General features: G+C 39.0%; 2 protein-coding genes across 10 annotated transcripts in view; both read left to right on the top strand.

Moving 5' to 3' along the window:
- The first annotated feature begins 3,437 nt into the window (after nt 1-3,437).
- Nucleotides 3,438-23,765, top strand: CFAP300 (cilia and flagella associated protein 300). 2 transcript variants are annotated; one of them, XM_015647753.3, is made up of 7 exons: nt 3,438-3,581; nt 3,996-4,077; nt 5,730-5,802; nt 11,111-11,277; nt 13,468-13,640; nt 19,170-19,236; nt 23,381-23,765. In XM_015647753.3, exons 1-7 carry the CDS (start codon nt 3,472-3,474, stop codon nt 23,513-23,515), a joined length of 807 nt encoding a protein of 268 aa, XP_015503239.1. In that variant the 5' UTR covers nt 3,438-3,471; the 3' UTR covers nt 23,516-23,765. The 2 variants fall into 2 exon arrangements, with proteins under 2 accessions (XP_015503239.1, XP_015503258.1); XM_015647772.3 differs by lacking the exon at nt 19,170-19,236.
- Nucleotides 23,766-24,277: 512 nt separating this feature from the next.
- YAP1 (Yes1 associated transcriptional regulator) overlaps nt 24,278-25,653 on the top strand; it is an 85,436-nt gene continuing 84,060 nt past the window's right edge. For 3 of the 8 annotated variants that reach the window (XM_015639363.3, XM_015639373.3, XM_015639354.3), the window contains exon 1: nt 24,278-24,900. In XM_015639363.3, coding sequence (XP_015494849.1) covers nt 24,580-24,900 — 321 coding nt within the window. In that variant the 5' untranslated portion in view covers nt 24,278-24,579. The remainder of the gene's footprint in view (nt 24,901-25,653) is intronic. The other 5 variants (XM_015639345.3, XM_015639327.3, XM_015639335.3 and 2 more) reach the window with 3 other exon arrangements.

The raw sequence follows: 25,653 nt of genomic DNA, 5'->3' as shown, positions 1-25,653 counted from the left end.
TTATGACAGACAATACGGACAAATCTGCCACAAGCATAACAACCTTTTAACCACACACTTTGCTTCAGACAGCTGCAAGAGGGCTGCTCTGTAAAATCAGCTGAGCTGGCAGCCAAGTGTGACAGTGAAGATGGTAGGGCAGTGCCCTCCCTGACACAGCCCCATCCCACAGCACCCTAACCAGCAAAGCAGGTCTGGTGACAGTGACCATGTTCAACCACCAGTGCAGATCATCAGATCAGTCCAAAGGGATTGAATCTGAGGTCAGGCTCAGGACTGGTGGGTTTACGGCCAGGCACAAGCATGCTGCCCATGCAGCTCCAACAAGAAGCTGGGGCTGAAATGAAGCTCCCAAGCCAAGAGGATTAGGGTCCCATTGGGGTGCCTTTCACTTCTGACCCACCCAGCCGTCTGATCCAAGGTCACAGTAGAGTCAGCAGTAGAGCAGCAGACCTACCATAGGAAAAAGTGGCTGCTGAGTCTCTGTAGGGTCCTGACACTGATCCAGAAACAAACTTGCTAGGACAGCAGCAGGTTAACTCAGGATGTGACAACAGCCCTAGTAGTCGAGGCACTTGAGATGTAAAAGCTTTGAGCTTGGATTTCCTCAGGCTGAAAGATGGTAAAATACTGATCTTCCTGGGTGAGGCCTCCACTTGGTTGTCTTTTAAAAGAGAAAAGGTCTCTGCAAGCAGAAGTGTTAATTCCTGCCCTCACCTGAGGAAGTAGTGTCTAATCTGGAGCAGAGTAAGATTGCTCCTGCCTTGCAATCTTGACTTACTGAACAATAACGCTTGGGGTGGTGGTGGTGGAAAAAGGGGAAAATTCAGATACACCACTGACTCCTGTTCACTGATTTAGATACATTTTTATTTGGCTTCTAATTGGTCTCTGTCTCTCACAGACTTGTACCTGGAATCTTTTATCAGTGCAAGTGCCTAGAATTGGACATTGACACCCTGTAAAACTTCTGCAGGAACTGAAATTCACTGTAATGTACAGTGCATTCTATGCTGGGTAGTTCTAGTCCTCATTATAGATGGGATGCAGGATCTAGACTTTAAATTATTCTCCATCAGACTTATCCTACAGTATTTTAACACTGGAAAGACTAATTAATTTATTTCATAGATGAATATACAGACTGATAATTACCCCTTTCCCCCTCCATTTGGCTAATTCACATGGCTTAACTATCCTTCAGCGATGCTGAAGACTTCTGCAGGAGGGAGGGAGGTGCTGCCATTCAGGTTCTTCACTACCACCCCAACTGGAACAGGCTGCTCCTCTGTCACCAGCTGACCTTTGCCTTAAAGACTGATGCACTTTGCAGAGGTACAAGAGGGCTGGTCCTCTGTAATTTGATTTTTGTTTGCCGTGGAAAGGCTGGTTTGTTTGCTTTGCACTTAAGGCCCACAGTTTATTCAGCACTGTAAAACTCTTCAAAATCACACGTAAGTAAATAAGTGAAAAACAAACAATGCTGAAAATTTGTCTGCTTAAAAGGGAGTGACTACTGTTGCTTAACAGTTTATACTTACCAGACTTCATTTTACAGCAGAAAAATACATTTTCCACCATCCAAATATCTTCTGTGAGATGATAAAATCCTCAGCATTTTAAAAAAACAAGTTCAATGCCTGTGTTTAAAAGAGTATTGTGCCTGACTTTCTTCTTCAGGCTATTGTCCATGACATCAGAGGATACCAAGGTCAGTGTTTAAACTGAAAGTCCCAATTTAACTTTTATTATTGTATACTGCTTAATCTGGAACTACTGAATCATAAACTATGATAGGTAAATGGCACAACATTAAAGAAATTAATTCCATAGTTTAGAGTTTCCTGTCCTGATCCCTCTGGGCCAGTCCTGAAGTCCTTGCTCATTTCCTTACTCCTGATTCATCAAAGTATTTAAACACTCCAGATTTCTATTGGGTTTTGAGCATATGCTAGTTGATTCAACACTTTAATCAGATAAAACCCTCACTAAAGTCAGGAGGAATTTTTTTTTTCCTAAAGACCTAAAGTTTCAGTCTTCTGTTTGTTCAGTTTTTAAATCCTGCATTTGAGTCCACACAACGTGAAATCAAGAATTTATGTGTTTGGTAGTTGTTGCTATGCATCACTCCCTGCCCAAACCAGTTCTCTCACTTTGCCTATTTAATCACTGGCTAGTAATATTAGTAGCAAGAGGAATTTAACAGATGAGGTAGTGCTGGAGTAGGTGGAGACTTCTTGAGAAGAAGGTTATAATAATTTGTATCACATGTATCACTTTACATTATATTTAAACACTGAGAAGGCACACTTTTTCTTTATCCCCTCTTGAGCTACAATTAAAAATATTTAACCATTTAAACATCTTGAAGTGTACCATAGCTTTATTTTCCCTCATTGCTTAGGTGTAAGCAAAATTTATTGGGGGGAAAAAAAAATATGGAAGTGTGTTACATAATGCTTAGAGATAACATAATGGAGAATATATAGGGGAATGGCTCCTTAAATCTCACAAACATAGCTGCTATACAGCAACTTGGTCTGAACACTGCACTAGAAAATTTAGTATGTAGTGAACAATGTATTCTACTGAAACTATGTTAGCGCAGGGCTCCTTAACAAGCTTATGATATCAGTTTCTTTTGAATTCTTTGGGTACAAGCCTGTTTGATGAATGTCTCACCAGTTAAATCTTTGGGTGCCAACAATTTTGACTTCTAATCAAAGATGTGGACCAGCTTAGGTTTTTTTGGGTTTTTTTTTAATTATTTTTTTTTATTAGAAACCAAGAAAAGCACTGCCAAACTTCTTAGAAATGGGAATACTGCTAAGCCTGAGCAATAGATTAATGGAAAAATTTCAGTTTTGGAAATTTGTGGCTAAGCAAGCACAGGCTTTGGAGGGGTTGGGCTGCTGAAGGACACAGCATGAGGTGTGCAGCAGCCTTAAATTCTCACTGCTTTGCCTGCAAAGGGCAGGAAATTCCCCAACCCGTGCAAGGTGTCCCTTGCTTTACTAGACTTAAAGAAATAATTACCTGAAGTAACAATGGTCTTTCCTTTAATTAGGACTAGGAAGAGTTTGAAAGCACGGCTTTGCTACTCCCAAATGGCTCTGCATCCTGGGAAGCAAGCAGCTAGCAGCCCTGATTCGCTAGAACTTCATAATTGATAACTCTGGCCTTTCCTAGTTAGTTTTGGTGTTATATCACTGAGGCGGCCTTGGCAAAGGCAGCGGTGGCAGCCCCTGCCTCGGCCTGCTGGGCAAGCCTCAGTTTTTCTGGTGCACAGACAGGAGGAGAGGGAGTTGAATTAAGGTTGGTGTTGAATTAAGGTATTTTGTAGGCAAACAAGAAAGAAAGGGGGGACAGCCGGGTCTGCCGGCCCCCACGGGTGGCGGAACGCTCCTGAGCGGGGCCGGGCTCCGCGCCGGGGCGGCGCCGTCTCCACGGCAACCGCCGGGCCGCGGCAAGATGTCCGCGGAGGGAGGGCGCCGGGCTCCGGGCGTCGTGTTCCGAGCCCTGCCGCAGAAAACCTTCTCCTGCCTGCAGGACAAGGACATCGCGGACAGACTCCTCAGATGGTGGGGGGAAACGCCCGCTAAGGGATGCGTCTGTCTAGGGGCAGCGGGGGAACAGGCGGGCGCGGTGCTGAGGGCTGGAGCCGTTTCCGCGCCCGGTGGCGGCGGGTCCACATCTCTTTATTTTTTTTATTTTTTTTTTTAATTCCCCCCCAACCGCTTAATTTGAAGTCTCCCTGATATTTTCCAGGCAGGCAAACAGCGCCTTCTGAGGTGTGAGGCGTCAGTCCTCGCCTCCCACAGTGAGCCGAGATCTATTTCAGCTTCGCAGCGGGGCTCCGGCGCAGCTCGAGCCCTCCAAGGAAGGGTTGGAGGCGCTTATAACGGGAATGGAGTGGAAAAACCAAAATTTAATTGGTCAGAATAGGGCTTTATGTATGTCTTCAGAATGTTTAACCTCATTTTTTTTCATTTCAGGTCCATGCAAGGCAGGATCACAGCACAAGCGTTCAGTTTTGACCAGCAGTTTAAGCCCTATCAAAAGGATGAGTTTCTTATGGTAGTTCTAAATCCTTTGTATTTTAAGTTGACTTTTTTTTTCCCCACCATGAAATTATAGCTACTGGAAACCTGCATACAGCGAACAATGTAGCAGTGCTGAATGCTATTGGTCTGCTCACTGTCTCCTTGAAAGGAGGTGATTTAGGTGTGGTGCTCAAGTCTCTGACTTTGTGGGTTAACTGTATTGTCCAGTAAAAATATTTTAGTTTCTACTAATGTTACTCTGCTTTAAGAGGGAACAATTTAGTCTTTCAGGATTCCCAAGAATGGAAATCTGAACTGGATGCTGATCTTGGCTGCAGCATTTCATGTTGGGAAGTCCACCTAGTGTGAGACTTCAAACAGTGTACATGCTTACAGCTATCAGTAAATTTCTCACAGTAAATTCACAGTGCAATTAGATGTGCATGTGCACCACATATCTGAAAATATAACTTTTGAAATGTATTGGATACCATTGCTTTATATGAGAATTTTGAACTCCCAGCTTTTTGAGACTCAAATCTCTTGCTGATTTTGTGTCCTCCATTTCTGTCATCTGCAATGTCAAATCTCTGCATCTGTTTGCAGATAGAAAAAACCCCAAACTTTTGGTTTTAAAATGTGAATTTTACATCTGTTGTTTTAAAAATAACTCTTTGATATTTTATATGTCTACTTTATATTGTTATCCTGGGTAAAGAATTCAGCTTCTTTATATCTTAAATTCACACAGAAATGCACCAATATTTATTTCATCTTCCAATGATAAACATTTCAAATTATTGAAGTTTACAGAATACCCATTTACCCTCTCAATGCTTGTCTCTTTGGAATTAAAAATGTAAAACTAACTATGAAGTTATGAAATCTGAAGAGCTCTGAAGAAATTGGGGAAAAAAAGGACCATTATACATAATGTCTGATCTCCCTGTATCCCAGAGGAGTAATAAAGAAATTTAGTGAGGCAGAAATTGAAAGATCCATCATTTCATTTTCTTCAGTTTCAGTTTCTTCAGTGATTATTCACTCTGTCTGCATATACATAAGTGTGGGTTTTCTTAGTTAGCTTATCTATCACAGAAACTTGCCAGCTATCAACATTATTATGCATGTCTCCTTCTTTTAATTGATAAATCAGTAAGATTGAATTCTTCAAATCTTATTGTGGAATATATCATCCATCCCTTCAGTAACTTATGAATCTCCTCTGTATCTGTTTAATAATTTTTGTGTGTCTCTACTCTTCTCCAAGCTTCAAATTAATTTAAAAAGAGTAAATTTTAAAATAATATTTTGCAGCTTATTTTTATCTTCAACATTGTATGCAGAGATAGAACTGTTTCATCTCTTCCTCAGTTTTCTGTACCTTCATGAATTTCATTCATTTTTGCGTGTTCTTGGACTAAAACTGCTTTATTATAAAACTTTAATAGTACATATGTAAATATGCACCTGAAGGTACCTTCTGTGTATAAAAGACACTAGCTACACTGAGTTACAAACCCATGGGTTTGGTGGTGTGATATTTAGTAAACAAACTGAAAGATCATGAAGCAACCACTTACTAATTGGAACCTTATCATTTGGATTGAATGTATCCAAGGCACTATAACTGATGATTTTATGTTTCATTTCATTAACCTGTATTCTCTTATTTGAATATTATAGGCATTTTTTAATGATCAAAATGTGAACTCCAGTTTAAAGTTGCTGTCATCTTCAGGACAGTGGACTACATTGGGTAAATTTAGAAATAATGAAGCTTTCTTTTAAAATTTTTAAATCTTTTAAATTTAGAATAAATTAATCTTAAATAAAAAAGTCTTTGCTTTAACTATTTTGCTCTAATTAAAGTTTTCTAATAATGACATTTCATATATGTTTGTTTTCATCTAGTTGAAATATCTTAAAGAATTACTTCTTTTACTAAGTAATAGGAAGAGATTCTACTTCTAGAATAAAATAACTAAATTGTCACATTTTATGCCTTTTTTTTCTTTTGACCCCTGCATCATTCCATAAATCAAGCACCTGAAGCTGTTTATAAATTGTTTGTGGCATCCAGTTGACCTGACCATGTATCCAGACATAAACAACTGCATTATTTGTAGAATTATAGTAGTACCTTACTCAGATAACCTTTGGAGATGGGCATTCTTCTATAGATACAATGACCTGACTTGGAACAGGTCTGAGATGATTGCTGTATTACAAATTAAAGTTGAGAGCAGAGGATTGATAGAGCACACCCCGAGCTGGTGTAAATCTGCTGTCTGTGCAGCCGTGGTGATGGAGCCTGGAAGAGCCCCATGGGACAGGTTGTTCCACTGGCAGCCAATGCTGTGAGGGTCACTTCAACTTGTTGTCTTATCAGAAACTTCTGAACACACTCCATTAGGTCTGGAGATGCAAATGAGACCCTAAAGCAGGAAGGCCAAAAGCAAACATCACCACATTGAAATTACGTTTTTCGTTATGTAAAAGGAACACAAAAATTCATGGCAATTGCGTGTGATAATGTATTTTGTGCATAAGGTGATCTCTGATATTGCCAAAGTGATTGTCCAAAATAGGGATATCTTAAAAGAGGATAGTGGGAAACCCTCATTTCTTTTGGTTTGTCTGCAAATACTACTGTGTGTAAATATTTAATGGAGCTTTGGGAATTTTCTAACTTTTCCATTTCAGCTCTCTGGAACTGGCATGGGTTTTTCCTGCTATATACAGTGACACTAGACATTGCCACTTTTTTGTCAGCAAAAATCCATTTTCCAAACACTTCACCTAACTGTTAAAACTATTGAAATATATAAAATGCAAAAATTATCTCAAGTACCCCTTAAAGTACCTCTTTCTCTGGCAAACAGAAAAAAATAGATATATTTTAAGCCAGTAGTAAACCTTTTCTTGCTTTAGACAGGATTTTTTTAAGGCTATCTGTCTAGTCTACAACTCGACAGTCCCTGTAGTGGAGGTCAGTAGGTTACATACCTTGTGTTAAGAGTGGAGGGTCTCTTGCCAAGTAACCCAGCTTAACTCTTGGTTCTGCTCAATTTTCCTCACAGAAGTGAAGCATTTTGTCCCAAGGACTGGAAGGGTTCCCTTCCTAAATCCTGAACAGCTGGTGTACCCTGTTTGCTCTTAAAATTTCATCTTCCCATTCTTTGCCTATTTTTGGTGAGGAATGTCGGCACATTTTTCTATACTTAGTCTTCATGTGCATTTTGTGAAAATATAGCAAGAATTAGCTGTGAGTGGGAGGAGGTAAAAATCATCTAATAGTATTTTCTTCTTCAGGAGTGCTGATATATTAATCTGGATATACCATTTGCTTATCACTGTGAAGTAACTTTAAAATAACATTCCTGTTGTTAAAAAGATACTGGAAACATGCTTATTTTGCTTTTTAGAAAATATGAAGAAAATACATAGTCGACGTTGATTCAAATACCGCATTTATTCTGTTACAAACAAAAATGTTAGTTTTTGTTGTTTTTTTAATGAGGGAGATAGTTTGAATGTATAATATAGGTGGGGTTTAGATAGATCCATAGAAACCTCCCTTCTCCTGCCCTCCATGAGCTTGGGCAGAAAGTATTTATGGACCCACGGAAAGATGTCAGCATTATAAAGGATATTATTAGAACATTAGAGTGGTGTTTGTTTTCATAATAATTTTTAGTTTTTTTACAGCTGTGGTCCCCTCTTCTCACCTTTTCACTTACTGTGTTTTTTGTACTGGTAGAATTCTATAATAATAGTTTCAAGGACTCCAGCTTCAACATTGCTTGAAATAAAACATTTTAGGTAAATGATACACAAGGATGTTCTCTACTCTGCTTCCTCTGCTCAGAAAGATACTTTATGACCTAGTCTCACACCAAATTTTTTTGCCTGTTGTAGTAGGGATATTTTTCCCCTCCTTCTGGCTACAAGGCCAAGTATATGATATTTCTGATGTGCTTTAAGCCACCTATTCATCTATTACTCTGATAGTTCAAAAATAGAAGCAGTAAAAGGAACAAATTTGATGCATACCCATTTATGTATGAGTCTTGTGTTTTTTAAATAGCTGCAATGAGAACTAAATAGTTGTTTTTCCTTGGATACATTGCTGGCCTTGCACCTGTCAGCGGTCTTAAGGAGGCAGGACTCTATCTGCTTAAGCTCAATTAACACTTGAAAATTTATCTTCAAAGGGGTAAAGTTACCATCTATTTGTGTAAATAAAAAAAATTAGGATTTGCCTAAAGAAAGGTTCTTAAGTTGCCATATGTGCTTGAAGCTTCAACAATTTCTGTCTTTAGAATGGAATTTTAAAATTTGGAAGGAAATCTTAAATCAGAAATTTTTAAACTACTATTATGGGGTATAATTTGCAAAGAATTTTATATGCCATATGAACCCATAAATCATAAACCTACACTTTTTACTTTTGAAATACCCTACTTTTTAATACTGAGCACTGAACTTGGATTATATATAAACTGTTTTGTAAATAGTAAATTATAAGATATTTTTCTGATATGAAAAACTTTTTTTAAATTTTGGAGGCATTCTAAATATACCTAATCCAGGGTTTATGTGTCCCATACTATATACAATGTGTTAATTTAAAAGTATACTGGCAGCGTTTTATAGATATATAGAACAGACTTGGCTGTTAAACTGTTTCAGGATTTCTCAGCTCTTTGTTTTCTACTTGTAGAGTTGTCAAGGCATTTCTTCTTCCTCTTTTACTGCTTACTTTTATAGTGTTATTAAAGCCTATCTATCATTCATGTCCAGGAAATTCTGAATTTCAAATCTCACCTCTCAGAGAGTAAGACCATCCAGTGTATTTAAACTTTTCCATGTGTGGTTTGGTTTTCAGAACTACTGAATAGATTACAAAGCTCTTGATTTTTTTTTCATTATTGAAATTTTCATAAAACCTTTTTTCAGAGCAGAGGTCTCCTTCCCTTCCACCAATAAAATCCTTATAATTTAAGGCATATAAATAGCTCCATTTCCTATACTTTTAGCTTAGCAACTGGATCTTTCCCTTTTCTCAAGTCATTTAGCATCTGATGTTTGTTAGTCAACTCTGGTTTTTATGTTAATTTTAAAATAATTTATGTGAATAAAGCTGATTTAGCTCTTACTAAATCACTTATAAAATAAAAATTCAATCCCTGGGAAAGGGAGCTGAAGAATTAGAAGTTAGAGGAAACTGGAAGTGAGGGGGTGGGAGGAAGTGTAAATAAATAACTATGAAATAGTTTGGGTTTTTTTCATAGGTTGTAAGGCTGTAATTCGTGATTTTTCTGACTTGATTTTGATTATGTAATGTGGTTTTTTAATAGCCACTGTGTGTACAGGTAGGAGAATGTACTATACCTTTTATTCTTTAATAAAATATACCCTTTTTCATAACCATTGTCTGTAGACAGGAAGCCAAGCAATTAAATGCTAGGGTTTTGTCTTTAAAATACTTTATTGACTTCACAATGGTCCAATAGAATAATTTTTAAGTTTCCTGTTGGTATTTCAGCTTTAGCAGGCATATTTTCAAGCTATCAATTTATAACTTCTCTTTATTTTTTTCCTGGTATTGATTGGTTGGGTGGTACAGTTTACACAGGTTTAGGTATTAAAATGCCAGCCCTACTTAACCTACAAATAAATAGTCTCTATGTAATAGTATATTTCTGTAGGTGTGGGGGCAAGAGAAAATTTAGGTTATGCTGTGCTTACAAGGATTAGGGTTGGAGTGAAATGATAGGTGCTCTTGGAAGCATCACGGTTCATGCATCCCTTTTTGGCATGTTTCTGCTCCTGAAAGGCTGTCATCTAGAGGGAAATTTGGACATTTCCTAAATAGTAATGCTTAGATCATTTAGGTCAGTTTGTCAGGACAGCACTGAATTTTATCTTTAATCATATGATAAAAAGTATTTCGATACTGTGATGTTGCTGGCCAGTCTCCCATGAAGGGAACCTACAGAGGAGAAGGGATAAGAATAAACTCATGAACAGCTGGAATGCTGTGAATATTCTCTCCACTGAGACACAGTGCCCTTGAGCTGAATGTTCAGTCATGCTCTCCTCCCCTCTCCTGTTTAGAAGCACTTTGAAGGGTGTTCAGGTGGACCTGAAGATGGGTAGAGAACATGTTCTAACACTTGGGTTGAACACTTGGACTGCAGATAGCAGACAGAACTGGTCTGAGTCCAAAGCTGCTTAAACATGGGGCGTAATGCTACTTGAGATGCCATAAGTTATCCAATACCATGCAGATAGATTTGTAGATGTAACACTGTACATAGAGAAGACATGTGGCCTTATGGACTGATACCTCTTTAAGGAAAATACTGTAGGGCATCTCAAATGGCACTTGATGTCTGTGAGCAACAGGATACAGTCTTGGATGATTTGCAAGCAGAGGGAAAAATAAATTATAGAAAAATATATTCTGCATTTAATGATTACAGAGATAATACTCCAGATTCATACAGGAAGTGCTGATAGTACCTTTTCCATCTTCTGAAACAGCTGGTTAATAAAGCTTACAGTGGCTACAAAATAGCTTTTTAAAACGTTCAATATAGTACTTAACAAGTCAAAAATTTTTCAAGACTGTTCATTTTGGTTTTTACTTTGTGGGGTGGTGTTAGCATCTACTGACTTCAGTGCTTCATCATGCCAAATTCGGCATATGTTCTCAGATGCTTTAAGGTTAAGCTGTGGAATATGATTTTCTAAGGGTGTGATCTAATGTGATGCTGGGTTCACACGGTGTTCCTTCTATCCCTAGTTTCGGTTGACGGTATTTACCAATAGGGGGAGCAGACACATGAGCCTTCATAGAAAGTAGAATTGAGAATAGTTTTATGTTTTCCTTACGCTTGTTTCCTTCTTAGCTTTCTTTGGTTTTTTGTTTGTTTGGTTTGTTGTTTTTGTTTGGTTTTGGGGTTCTTTTTGAGGAACTCTATGATTGAGTCATACTTGCATGATCTGTGGTTTTTTTTAAAACATGAAACATACAACCAGCTTCCTATATCTTCCAGGTTCCAAAGTGACAAAAATTGAGGCTACAGTGGTACCCTGTACACAGATTTCCATGTCATTTTTTGATCGGCTGTACTCTGAAGGAATTGTTAGAGAAACTGGAACTATTGTGAAATGTTATGATGACTATTATGATGATATTCTTATCGCTGATGAATTAAGGAAGGTCAGTGTAATAATGAATAATTTATTACCATCTTTTCTACTCTATTAGGTATTATAAGGACACATTTTTCAGGTTGTTTTTTTTCTAACAGTGGTAAAAATAGGGATCAATAGCCACAGTTTTCAAACTGCAGCACTGCAGTGCCTGAATATGTGAAAGAAATAACTTTTTTTCCAGATAAGCCCTCTTCCATTTTTAGGTGGGAGAAAAAAGTAAAGCCGCCTTCTACCCACCTATGTCTCAGGCAGTCAGTGCTGGGGGTGTATGGGGAAATGCAACTGTTTGTTTGCTTAGGAGGGGGAAACAAAGGGTGCCGAAGAGAAGGTGCTGTGATACTCAGAGCTGTAGGTTCACTCAGCCTTCAAGGTAGGGGACAAAACTGAATGTGTTTGATAGCTACATCCTGAAGTGTTCCCAGACAGGATGCCAATCATATGTGAAGGCATTTAAAGAAAGCCATCTTAATACATTTTCTCTAAAGCAAGAGAAACTATGGAAAAGAAAATTATTTTTTGTGTAATACTGAAAAATTACTAAATACAACTCCTGAACAGGCCTGCAATGTAAAACTGTTTGTTATACTCTAGTGGAGGTGTCATAAAGCAGATTATCTGAAAAAGAATCTCTAACATTGGCACCCTTTTAATCAATGTATGTCTTTACTGTGTTTCTTTTGACTTCATAAGCTAAAACCATTTTTTAAACTTATGTTTGTGTAGCATTAGCAAAGCATAGTGTGGGAGAACTGGATTTTGCTCTTCCTTGTATATATAATCAACATAAGTACTAAATAATTATAGAGTTGCACTCATTTGCACTTGGCAAATCCTTTGAAGGCAACGTATTTGAACCTGTGACACTGGTTACAGGATGTGGCCTGAAATACTGGTCTGTCTTGTAAAGTTCTGGGAAAAGGTGAGAACTCAAGCTCATGTTTGAATTTCAGATGTAGTTTGTAGCCTAGCAGTTCAAAATACATGTATTTATTTATAATTTGGGTACATGTGAAATGTTTTCTGAAAATTAAATATATTGTGTATAGGAAGGTTAGAGGCAACATTTAAAATTAGAAATTATTGGGGTTTTACTGTCTTCCCAGTTTCCTTCCCATGGAAGTGATGTGTGTGTTGGCATTTGTAAGCTGAGGGTTTAACATTGGTTTGAAACAAAGGTGATTCCTACTCCAAAGACCTAAGACAGCAAAAAAAAATAAGTCAGTCCAGGAATGACATCAAAACTTCAAATTAATTAGTCAGGGCTTTAGGACAGAAAACTGTAGGGGGCACCATACTGTCTCCTGGTGTCAGAGAGTGGCCCTCGTCTGTAAGACTCCATGATTCTTTCCTACCTACCATGTATTGTCTTGTTTCAGCCAAGGAGGTTGGGATATGTATGAGATGGCCATCCAAAACAGTTGATGCTCTGACCCCTTTTTATTCAAGTTGTGTAGTTTTTTTATAAAGAGGACCAGGGAGCAGTGGACTGATGTCTAACTTTGACCAGTTTGCCTGGGCTGGCATCTGCAGTTTGGCTGACATGACTCAAATGTCTTGTAGCCATTGTGAATTACAATTCCTGTCCACATTTACACAAACCAGTGTTGACACTAATCTGGCAAGCCCTCTGTGTTCACATAATATCTCAGCAAGAGGCAGGTGAGACGCATGGAGGCAGCTGGATGCATGTCTGGCTAATCCAGGCCACAGATCAGGGCTCACTGGAGTCTGCAACAAAGAATGATGGGAGTTTGAGTGACCTCTGGGAGATCCTCAGGATTCCTTTACAAATGTGAAATAACTGTGTCAGTCTAAAAGTGAAAAACCAAATGCTACCAAAAACAGTTACCAAATTGTTTAACAGCAATTGACATATCAAATATAGGTAGACTACTTTCATATTAATTGTTTCATTAGCATGACAGACAATTAACCAGTGAAAGAACAAGACTTGAAAAATATTAATTTCTATCTTTTGGACACAAATCTGACGGTGATTCCACTTTATATTATATGTAAGGATTTTGAAACTAATTGCATCATTGGAAGAAGGATTTAGAAATATGTATTTCCATCCCTCATCAATACATTTTATATGGACATAATTTTTGTGTAATAATTGCATTATTTATAAGCTAAATCTTAAATAAATTTTTATCAACTTGACTTCCTTGTTTTTTCTGTGTTCCACAAGGTCTTGCTTCTGGAGGATTCTGACCATTATGACTTATTCACTCAACTGGATCGTGAGGAATTTCTGTTCTGTCTTTTTAAGCATTTTTGCATTGGAGGAACTCTTTGCCAGTTTGAAGATGTAGTTGACCCATACTTAGAAACTACAAAAGCTTTTTATAAAGACTTGGTGAGGTAGGTGCTATTTACTTTTTGTAAAACTGTGTACATATACTGTCCATAGATACTTTGTGTTGATTTGTGTAAATTTATTATACATTACTGCTTAAAAAATGGGGCTGTTCTTTAACCCACCTGCAAGCTTATTTGTGTCCAAATATCAAAATACAATGGAAAAATGGTAGTAGCTCTGAGGAAAAATATATGCAATTTTAATTACATAAGTCCCACATAAGAACATTTTTATGTTATATTTATGGACATTGATGGTTTATAATTAATTCCCAATTTAAAGATACTTTCTTCTGTAATGGTCTACTGAAAACATGGCATGCTACTGGAAACAGACTGTTTCCACTGTTATTGATAAAATATCAACAATTAAGTCTTGCCTGTATTATCTTGGGCTGCTTTCAATAGAACTGCTTTTAATTTAGGATTTAAAAATTGAAATAATTAGTTGAAACTTTCAGTTCTATATATTTTTTATCCCTGCTGATTTTTTTTTTTTTTAATACAGTTGGATTTTGGTCTTCCTAGCTCTGCAAATACACTTCTCACAGTGTAAAGCTAAGGGTGATAGATTCTTGCTGTTAATGTGACATGGTGAACTAACATTTTTTATCATGTTTGGTTTATGGAATTATTTGGAATTATTTGGAACCTTATGTGAGGGGATTTTTTCCATTGAGGTTAGAGATAATTGATCAGAGGTTTAGATTCAGTCTAAACACACAATTTTTGCCCTGCTTTGATGCATCCATATGCTGACTTCTCTAGCTGACAAAACTTCTTATGTTCTGGTTGCTGGGAAATGGAATGTAGTTATTGGTTATACAGACTAACTCTTAGTTAAACTAATGGAAATATAAAGATTGTAAAAGATATTACTAAAATTTTTGTTAGTAGAGTAGTTTTGATATTTTCATCTCATATATAGATGAGAATCAAGTGGGTTCTTCAGAAATACAGCATCTGACATAAAAGGATCTATGAATGTTTAACTCTACCCTCCCTTTTCTTTTATATTGTTCACTCTGCACTTGAATCAAGTTGTTTGTTCTTTCAGTCCTGGGCCATAGGTGACTCTTCACTGACTGCAGCTGTTTCTGCTCTTCTATTGTTGAATTAATTTAGGACAAAGTGCAAATCCAATCAGTTCCTTCACTTTACTGCTCCCCTTTGCTGTTGTTTTATCCTAAATATATTCAAGTTCCGTTCTAAGCCATTCATTTGCTTTATCTTCCTATCTCCTTAAACCTCTTTCCATTCTTTTTCTTTTTCATGCTGTAAAATTTGATAAGGATATCAAATAGTTCTTGTTATTTAAAAGAGAAAAAAAGCCTCTGCCAAGATCCTCCCACAATTTCATCCTGCTTTCAAAGTTTACTTTTTCTGTATCCTCAACCTGTTCCCTATTATCCCTTTGTATTTTCCTCTTGCATGCTGCTTCTGCCCTTCATAAAATATTTAGGAGAAAATATTTCAAGATGTATTCCTGTGTTGTTTGGGGTGGTTTTTTTTGCCAGTTGGCAGATTGCTTTCTATTCTCCCAAGTGTTGAAGTGATGTAATTGATCTTCAGTATTTGTGTACCACGTGTCTCTCCATTTCTGTGCCGGTAAATGTCTGCTGGTTTCTCGCTGCCAGAGGAGCTGGTGTTTAGCACTGGTTACCAGTTGAAAACAAAACTTACCATTTCACTGAATCTTTCATCTTTCTCCTTTAATATTGAGTTCTTTGTCAGTCTCGTGAGAAAAGCTTTTGATCTTGACATTTCAGATGTTCCCCCCCACTTCAGAGTCATGGTTGTCTTTTTCTTGGTCTCATTTTATCCTCCTGCTCCCAGTTTATCCAAAATGATGCTTCTGTTTTATTTCCACTGTGTTAAGAGAGAAGAAGACAGTGACAGGCTCTGAATAGGGACACTAATGACAGTCTCAACTTAATTTCTAATTTCTGGTCCATGCTGTGCACTGTGACACATCTAGATGTGTATAATAGGGACACTAATGACAGTCTCAACTTAATTTCTAATTTCTACACATCTAGATGTGTATAAGAGACAGGTGTTAAGAGAGAAGAAGACAGTGACAGGCTCTGAATAGGGACACTAATGACAGTCTCAACTTAATTTCTAATTTCTGGTCCATGCTGTGCACTGTGGTACTCCATTCTTGCTCAAATTACACCAGAAAATAAAGCAATTAAAATTACTTTCTTATAGCCTCTTATTTTCAGTAAAAGATTGCTAATGATCTCTTAAATTCTGTTTCACCCTCAAATTTGTATTGAATACCAAATTTTGTTTAAATTTTTTCTTAGACTGCTATCTTCTGGTTTCATTGTATCTTGGATAACAGTTGCATTGGATACATTGTACTCTTTGTAAAGTGATATTAAAAGCTTTTCAAGGTATTTAAAATTCTGTAAAATATCCTTAAGGTTTAATTTTTGTTTGAGGATCAGAAGTCTTGGTAAAAAACAAATGGATACTTAATAATTATTAGCTGCTGGCTGATGATGATTAAAAAATTAGCTGCAACAGATTAATTCAGTCTAATAACAGTAAGTCTATGGATGTATGAGCTACCACTGTTTAGTCCTGTTACAGTATTCCTTATGGGCAAGAGCCTTGGCATGAGGAGTTCCACAGAAGTGCCTTTACTGCTAGGAGTAGCAGACCTGTTAATGAGCTTTTCCCTACTTATCTTTATTACAGATTCTTTTTCTGGCCATACCTGAGTTCTAACTCCAAGGCACTAGCATTGAAAATAGTGTAAAAAGTTTTAAGATTTCATTTTATTAAAGCATTTCTATGTGCATCGCTTTATTAGGAGCAAATGAAATAATCTTTTTGAAATTAACAGCTTAATTAATTAAAAATTCATATTTTACAAGCTAGGTACATCCAAATACAGCTAATAAATGGTGGAGATTTTTTTCTTTGCAAAAAGAGTGATATATTCCTACTAAAACATTAAGACTTGTAGTCTGTTACTAACCCATCAGTAATTAGTCTGTGATCAGTTGAATCTGTGCAAAATTCTACTGTTTAGCATTGTATTCTTTGTAACCTGATGGGTTATACAGGATACAACACTAAATAATACAACACTACATGATTTCAAATCCCTTGTTGTAGTATTTTGATTTAAAGAATATATTTACGTGACAAAAACTTTGAAATAATGAAAATGTAATCTATGAATCTCTGTTGATAAATATTGTCTTCTGTACTTAACCCCTGATTTTTCTAAGTGTCTCTCCATGGTGACAGCTGCTGTAGCATCTTGTAGTGGTTGTTTTCTTCTCCTTCCTTAACTTCCATCTCCATGCCCTTTCCCCCATAATGAATGAATGTATTTGAAAGTATTTAGTTGCTCTTTTATTGTTTGGAAAGGCTAGTAAAATATTGGCAGGAAGGTTGAGATATAAATAAAGCCCAAAGTGGATAGAGAGACCATGAGGATATTTGCTCTTCATAGAAAGAGAATAGATGCACATTAAAACGATGTACCACCATATCAAATGAATAGTTTAGAAGTTAACAATTTGAAAGAACATGGGGCTATTAACATTAATTTTAAAGAAATAGTATCCTCTTCAAAAGGACAAGATAATTTTTTTCTATAACCTTTCAGGGTAAAAAAGAGAAATAGAGCAAATCAGTTTGTCAAAGGCAACCTCTTGGTTTTCTTTCAAGTAAGCAAAGGAAGAATTCATTTGATTTTAATAGACACAAATTTTTGTCTTAAAAAATAACCAAAGTACTGAAAATAAACATTCTGAAAAATTGCTTAGAGGAAGCTAACCACAAGGGGAAAATTTCTCAAGGTCATGGAATAAATAGGAAGACTTTTTCTTTGTCAACTCTTACTCTGGTATCCCAGATATATAAATTAATAAATAATATATATATAATGAAAATTAAGAAGCCAGAAATTGACAGGATAGTTTTCTGGCAGAAGAATCTGAAGTCAGAGCCACTTAAATACAACTGTTGCTTTTGGAGGTGGTGATACATGGTAGAAGGCAATAATGTCACCAGTCCTCTATGTCTTGTTCTGAAAATTGTCACTCTTTCCACAGAGATGGTTGAAGAGTTTCTGAACTGCTGCAGTTACAACCTGGTGTGTCAGCATAAAATGACATCTGTGTTAGTTTGGCTTAGTGTGCTGGTCAGTAAACTGCAGTGGTTCAGAAGCTGAGTCATGAGTCATGTCCTGCTGGGAAGGCAGTCATCTCTGGGGGGGTGGGAAGGCAGACAACTGGGGTCAGTACCGATTTCAGCAGTGCTGTCTTCATCCACAGTTGAGTATGTCAACATGTCAGATGCAACAAAAAGTTCTGAGAAGGCCTCATTACTGGCTGACCACAGGGAAGATTAGCTTCACAGTATAGGTTCAAACATGACTGTGTCATTACTCTACAGATGAAATCAGTTAATTGGAGAGTCAATCTCTTTTACTGGCTGCAGAGATTCAATCAACAAAGCTGCTGTTGCTTGATTTGGGGTTCATTTGTTCTTATAAAAAGAAGCTTTGCCGAAGCTCTGGTAATGGGGGATTGCTATCACAGCTTAGACCTGGTGTGGTGTTCAGCTGGGCTGTGTTTCACACATCCTCTTGTAATTTGTCTACACTGGGAGCTTCCTTGGGAATGGAACCTGTTTGTGACAAGGCAGGTTTTGAGCTATGCATTTCTTGGAAGTGTATAAGTAGGGAAGTTTTAAACCTCAGCTGTTCCACAGTTAGTTAATGTAAATGGGAATATGCAAAATTAGATAAATGAATAGCAGTTGCATGATGTAATTTCTGGAGAAATGTAAGCATCACTTAAAGCAGACTTGAGGAAAAATGATATATTAAAATACTTCAAATAGGTTGAGATGCCTGGATTATTTTCAATAATATTCAGTGTTATTAGTAAATGTGATGAAAGAAATGGCAATCTTCACAATAAACAGTCTAAATATAAAAGCTCAGAACTAATCCCATCCCAAGTTGCCTAGCTGACTATATATACAAAATTCCAAAGGAGAAAAAATAAACCTAAACTATAATTATATACTAATGAAAAAATGAGCTAAAGAATGCATTTCTTCACCAGTACTGCTGCTACTTCTTGTAGTCTGTATTAAGATGCATTTCACTTTGCAGGTTTTTTTCTCAAAGAATATGTGAAAAGGTTTTTATTAAATGTTTAGCTGCATAATTTTTGTATCTATCAGAATGAAAACTCTATATTTGGAATCATCTAGGTCTGGGTAATATTGCTGTGATTTAGTAGCTGAGAACAGTGAAACCAAGTCAGATGACTAGATATATTCAATATTTTTCAGTAAAATATCATAATAACTCTGTTACCTAACAATGGCCACATAGCTTTTTATGTTTACTATGACATAATTTTAGCTATAAATTTGACCTTCATAAAAATTGAGCAAGGACACAATGCATATGTTTAAAATGTATTTAATAAAGAGTCTAATTATCAGTATTTATGATATATACTAAGTATGTATTATACCCCTGTATTTCAGTGTTCAAAAGAACCCTGAAACAAAAGAAATACGTATTATTTCTACCGTTTTCAGAGTGTCTGCATATGTAAGTACTAATAATTTTTATATGGGATATTACTGGCACTAATATATGTAACATGAAAATAATGAATTTACTTTTACACAAAGAAAATATAATATTCCATTATAATGGGTTATTTCCCCATAGCTGTTATTTTTTTATTCATTAACTCTTTCCCTGGCCTCATCCTGTTTCTCATCCTCTTTACAAACTTTTCATTAGTAACCACCAGCTAAAGTTTTATTTGGTAGCAAACTAAAAATAGATTTGCTGGATTGCAGTGGAAATCATAACAGTCATCCAGAAACTAGATAATGAAAAAAAAAATAAAATCTGAGTAATTCTGGGTTTAGATAATAATAAAACTTGAGTTAGCAATAAGGATCAAGGATGCACTCTTGACTTCCTATAGTTCTGTTTTGAAATGTTGCTAGAGCTTTGTAGATAGCTTGTATTGCATTTCTTTCTGTAAAGACTGCAAAGATGTTTAGTATACAAAAGGGCTGGGGTGGTGAGATGACTGCTAACCTCTTTTCCCCTCCCTCGTCAAGTCTCATTCCTATCTGTTTCCCTTGCAAAATCATACATTTACCATCAAGATAAGTTTGAGAACTGACTGCATGTTTACTAGATTCAGCATATCTGTCATTTAAGTTGTTACAGTAGGATGAACTACTCCAAATTCTTCTTGAGTAACCAGAATATGTGATAATTAAATGTCAGATAATGTACCGACTTTCAACAGCAGTAGCTGATGTCATTTCAGCCTGCACAAACTTCCCTGTAGGTTGCCAATAACCCAGTTGTTCATCTGTTGGTCATCATCTTTTAAGTACTATGTATGATTCATAAAGACTTTTGAAAATAAACACTTTATGGGTGTATCAAAATTTATCTTTCTGCTACGTTGCAGACTGTAATAAAAATAAAAAAGCAAAACCCTGGTAACTGGATGTTCTGTTATTACTGGTCCTTTCCAACCTCTGAATCAAGTGCATTGATGTGAATTGCAGATTTCTATGTTTACGCAGATGGACATTAAAGAGCTCCCCTGTGTTTGCCATACATTAAATATCATCAGAACTACAGAGGAAAAAATCAAACAAACAAACAAAACCCCAACCAAACTTTAGCAACTTTTTATAAATAAAATAGATGGACAAAAGAAGATCCACTGTTAATGCAGAATGGAATATCTTCCTTGTACCCTTGGAAAAAAATTGGGATTACTGCACATTCTGAAAATTTGTGGGGTGAAGGAGAATTCTGAAATTACGGTTTCTATTAAAGAACGTATTGAAGAATTTTGTCTCAGAAACCAGAAAGGCTAAACAGCGTGTCTAGACTGTTTAATGGTTTTGTGGATCAAAACTACTTCACTCCACTTAGCACTTACAGGAAGGACACTTACTGGAGCACTAATGTCTCGTGTTTGTGATGAAAAGTTTCTCTCAAGGAGATAACTACATTTCTGCAGTGGATTTAGTTTCTGAGTTCATTTGATAAATAACTGTAGAGTGTTATTACAATACTTATGAGGATTACAGTTTAATTATTAATTAAATTATTAATTATTAATTTAATTATTAAACATATAATTTAATTATATTCATTAGAATATTATATATTTTATTATTAATTTTTTAAGCCAAATTTTCTCTGTTTGTATCTGTAAGAAAAGGTCGTATCCTCCTAGCTTGATGTAAATAGATAAATAATTTTTTAAATAAATGAATTTGTTGAGGCTTCTCTTACAAATGTCTGTAGAGCTCTTTAGCATCAAAACCTGATAGACCTAGGCATCATAAGAGAAATAATTTTAGATCTTGTGACAAAGTCCAAACCTTAACATTAACCCTTGAGAGCTTTGGAACTTTGCATATAATGAAACACTTTTACAGCTTAAATATTGGAATGCTTAATGATATTTTGGAACTTTCTTTACCTGAACCCAAACTGTGGCAGTGTTAGAAATCAGAATAATGCAAAGTTTGTTCAAGAGGTATTTAAAAAGTTTGTCAGTTACATTATGTGGTTTTGAGAATGTTCAGCAGCATTTTTATTTCTGTTTTATGCTATGCATATATATTCTTAAATCATCAGCTGTGTTGCTACAAAGAAAAAATAAAATGATCCTACTCTAACATCAGTAAATCAATCATTACACCCCCTGCATGTGTGAACCAAAGTCCACACTGCAGATGGAATTGGTATGATTCTTAACTTGTGTACATGCATGAATGTAAATATCAGAACCTTTATAGTCAAGCATTTTAGTGGTTTATGACCTCTTTTGCTAATTAAAATAAACTTAAGAACGCTTTTCATTTAATTATGTTATATTGACTATTTTCCTGATACCAAGTTTGGTATATTGCTTGAAATGCCTCATTGCTAGAACTACATTGTTTTTGTTCTTGAGCTGTTGAACAAATTTTTAGTGGGCTCACAGTGCCTCTAAACAGTCAAAACCACAACTGCCATCCATCAATTCCACAAAGACTGCAGGAGTGGGATCCTCAGTAGCAATGGGAAAAGTGTTTAACTAACAACCACATCTTGATGTTGATCTTGTCTTACTTTTTTTTTGTTCAGTTACATGCATGAGCTTAGGTTATTTTTGGATCAAATTCCAAAGTCCTTCCCTTTGATGCTGAGCCCTATAAAATCATAAAATTTGCTCTCCTTACTGCAGTTGAGAATCCAGTGTTTGTTACAAATGTATCCTTAAAACACACCTGAAGAGAGCTAGTTATCCAACAATTGGAGCTACAGAGCTTGTATGCTGTGCTGCTTAAATATAGAATGCTATTTCTAGCTTGTGGCATTTGACTACCATTGGAATATTTTGGGAATAAATCTTATCAAATCTCTACCTGTCTCAAACAGTGCTTTTATGAGGTGCTTAGCTTAATTTAAGATTTAGGGGATTGAATAATCCCCCAAAGGAAGACACCAGAACATCTGATAATGGATTCATTCTCTTTGAAGTAGAAGGAGAAAATGGGATACCAGTAACACCTAAAGGATAAAATTCACAGATGGTCAGAAATGGGGACCCAGCTCTTTTCCTTCTCAGCTGACTTAACCACTGAGAGAGGCAACAGTTTTCATGTCTCCTTGGTCCAAAAAAAAAGATTATTTTATGCAAAGGAGAACAGCTTCAACAAAAGAATGTTAGAGATGTAGAATCCAGAATAATCTGTAGTCTGTAAATTTAAAATTTTCCTGAAGAAAACAAACAATATATGCAATACAGCAATTTCTGTCAAGCAAGAAAAGTGTAACAAAACCTACATCTCTTCAACTGTTGTACAAAGGTGTTGGGGAGCAGGAGGAAACCGTTTCATATTTTAAAAGAAAGGAGGTGTCAGCTACATATTTATTGATCTTTCACATATTTAGTTACCACACTGACTAAATAAAAAAACCCAACCCTTTAAAAATCCCTCCATCTAGTTTCTGGATCCCTACTGGATTTGAAGTGTGTCCAGCAGTGCTGCTCTGTCAACACTGAAGCTTTTATTGTCACGTACAGACATAGGATGTTAACGTGAAGAGCCCAGTTCCTATGCTGATTGTCAGCTGAATATGTTTTTTCAGGATTTTGCTGCTAGGTGTTTAGAATCCCTTCAAGCCCTTTCTGATGACTGGAACACAAAATGTTTTCAGTAATAGTCCAAAGTTGTTAATGTGATCTGTAATGAGTATTTTGCTTAAATGCAAATATTGGAACCTGAACAGATGCATTAGCAAATGTTAAGTGAAAAAAATTACGGATGGAACAGCTTTATGTATTAATATAGAGTACATGTTTTTTTTTCTCTTTGAAAAGAAATGTGATGGGTTGTTGTATATTTAATCCTTTGTATTTTAGGCTCTAATTGTGTAAACACTTGCTTACATGTTTAATTTTACATTTTATATAAATATTGCATTTACCTCAAGGTTATTTGATACATCTAGCCAGAATTACTGTGCATTTTGTAGTGTTGGGATCCTCATGGGAAGGTAATACTGTTTAAATAAACTGTGGTGTATTTGCTCTATTTTGTTGTGCAATAAACAGTTACAATAGGAACAAAATTATTAACTTCAGATTTTATTAATTCTCTTATAGATATCTCTATTGTCCCTAATATGGTTTCGGTTTTTTTCTTTCTGTCAGGATGCTAATGGCCTGTGTTACCCTTCAAGCAAAAGCCACCAACAGACTTTTGCCTACTTGATTGTGGATCCCTGCAAGCGACACGTGAATATTCTGTATCACCGATTCGGAAGCCTATTTACAAACTATTTATAAACCTGGCTGGTCCCAGATTTTGTAATGGAGGTTGCCTTCTTTCTGTTGGCTTGAGGTAGACATTGAATAGTTTTCTGACGAGGAAAGCTCAACTCCTTGGTGACACGCTCTTAAGTGCTTCCCGTTCACTCAGATGTCACTGTGTGGTTAGTGACAAAAGTTTTCTGGTATTTATAGTTCTTGAAGCTGTTTTCTTAGCCTTTTTCCCCCTTCCATCACCCGTTTTATCTAATAAAAAGTGTTTCTCTGAGGGTCTCGTCATTTTTACGAGCCAGCTTTACAGACCCGCGACGCGTAACTGCAGGGGAGGCTCTGCAGCCGGTGAAAGCTCTAGGGAACAGGGAGAAAGCGCGGGAGGAGACCGGCGGGAGGGGTCCCGGGCAGATGCCCCCTCCAGGCCCTGGGGAGGGAAGCGCGGCCGCCCCTCCCCACCCCCTCGCGGAGCGGCCTGCTGGAAGTTGGGATAGAAGTTAGGGAGAAAAAAAGTTCTGGTTGGCGGCTGCGCTCCGTGGCGGCCGCGGGCGGGCGGGCAGGCGAGAGAGGAGCGGGCGGGCGCGAAGCGGGGGCGGCGCGGTGCCAGCCGGGCTGGGGCTGGGGCCGGGGCCGGGGCCGGGGCCGCGGGCGGAGCGGGGTCCGGGGGGGCCGCGCAGCGCCCCCAGTGCCCCGGGCGGGAGGCGGTGCGGGCGGGCGCGCGCAGGAGCGCTGCGAACACGGGCTGTCTCGGTCGGATACGGTGCGGGCGGGCTCAGGAGGGGCGGAGCCGGCGGCGGAGAGTGATTCGGGCGGGCGTAACTGCGAACTTTTGTTTGGTGTGTTGTGTGAGTTAGTTTCCGCCGCCGGGACAGAGGCGCCGGCCGGGCTGGGCCGGGCTCGGGGAAGCGCCGCACGGCCAGAGTTGTTTTGCCAGTTGCCGCGGCCGGGTAGGCTTCCCGACCGAGGGGTGAGAAGCACCGGCGACAGCAGGACGAGCCCGCGGCCCGGGGTGCGGGGCATGCGGGAGTGGGAATCCGGGCTCTGAGCCGCCGAGCCCCGCCAGGGAAGCGCCGCGGGGTCCCGACGGAGCCATGGATCCTGGGCAGCCTCAAACGCAGCAGCCGCCGCAGGCAGCGCAGCCCCCGGCCTCGCAGCAGCAGCCGCCGCCGCAGCCCCCGGGCGCGGTATCGGGGGCCCCGGCCGGCGCGGCGCAGCCTCCGGGTGCGGGGCCCCCTCCGGCGGGGCACCAGATCGTCCATGTGCGGGGCGACTCGGAGACCGACTTGGAGGCGCTGTTCAACGCCGTGATGAACCCCAAGGGCGCCAACGTGCCACACACGCTGCCCATGCGACTGCGGAAACTGCCCGACTCCTTCTTCAAGCCGCCCGAGCCCAAGGCCCACTCCCGCCAGGTGAGGGGGAGGGAAGGAAGGGGCCCACACCGCGGGCGGGCGGGGGGCGGCCCGGCTGGGCCGTGTTCCCCCTCCCCGCCGCCGAGCTCCTCCCGGGGGAGGCGTGTGGGGGAGGGGGCCGGGGCGGGAATCCGCGGGGCCGAGCAGGGCGGGGGGCGCCCGGCCGGGGCTATCGGGGCGCTCTCTGCCGCCGCCCCACACCCTTTTATTTGTTCTTCCCCCGGGGCAGGGCCGCCTCCCGCGCCCCGGGACGCCGGCGGGGTCGGGGTCGGGGCCGGGACGGCAGCGGGAGGGCGGGAGAGCGCTGGCTCCGTCCCGGTCTCCAGCGGGGCCTCGAACTCCACATCCGCTCTTTGGCTATCTCGGCCTCACCGGGAGGGCGACTGTGGGGGTGAGCCCCTAAAACTTGGGTGAAAACGCTTCGCTTGGAATTTCGCTTTGCGGTCGAATTCCTTGCCCTCTGTGGAAGGGGTCGATGAAGTGCTGCCAAACCTACACCCCCTCGCCCCGTCAGACAGTAAATATGGATGTGACTTTTCCACCATTTCAGCACGGCGCTGGGCTGAGTAGGATTAACCCCCCACATACACACGCAGGCACATCCGAAGTTAATTCCCGAGCCAGACGCCAGGTCTGACGGCGTCCAAGGTCCGCCGGGCGCAGCGGCGGCAGCCTGGGACCGGGGCTCGGAGCCGTGAGGCCTCGGCCGTGCCGGCCCGGGGGAGGGAGGGATGCGGGGCAGGGCCGCGCAGG

This window comes from Parus major, chromosome 1 (assembly GCF_001522545.3).
Source record: "Parus major isolate Abel chromosome 1, Parus_major1.1, whole genome shotgun sequence".
Lineage (NCBI taxonomy): Eukaryota > Metazoa > Chordata > Aves > Passeriformes > Paridae > Parus > Parus major.
This window is presented reverse-complemented; position numbering and strand designations above follow the sequence as displayed.

Excerpts from the sequence above, each read along its gene's own strand:
- CFAP300 (XM_015647753.3), top strand. The coding sequence starts at position 3,472 with ATGTCCGCGGAGGGAGGGCGCCGGGCTCCGGGCGTCGTGTTCCGAGCC. Across the intron at positions 5,803-11,110 it reads AGGACAGTGGACTACATTGG|GTTCCAAAGTGACAAAAATT; the intron begins GTAAATTTAGAA and ends TATATCTTCCAG. Across the intron at positions 13,641-19,169 it reads TTTTATAAAGACTTGGTGAG|TGTTCAAAAGAACCCTGAAA; the intron begins GTAGGTGCTATT and ends CCTGTATTTCAG.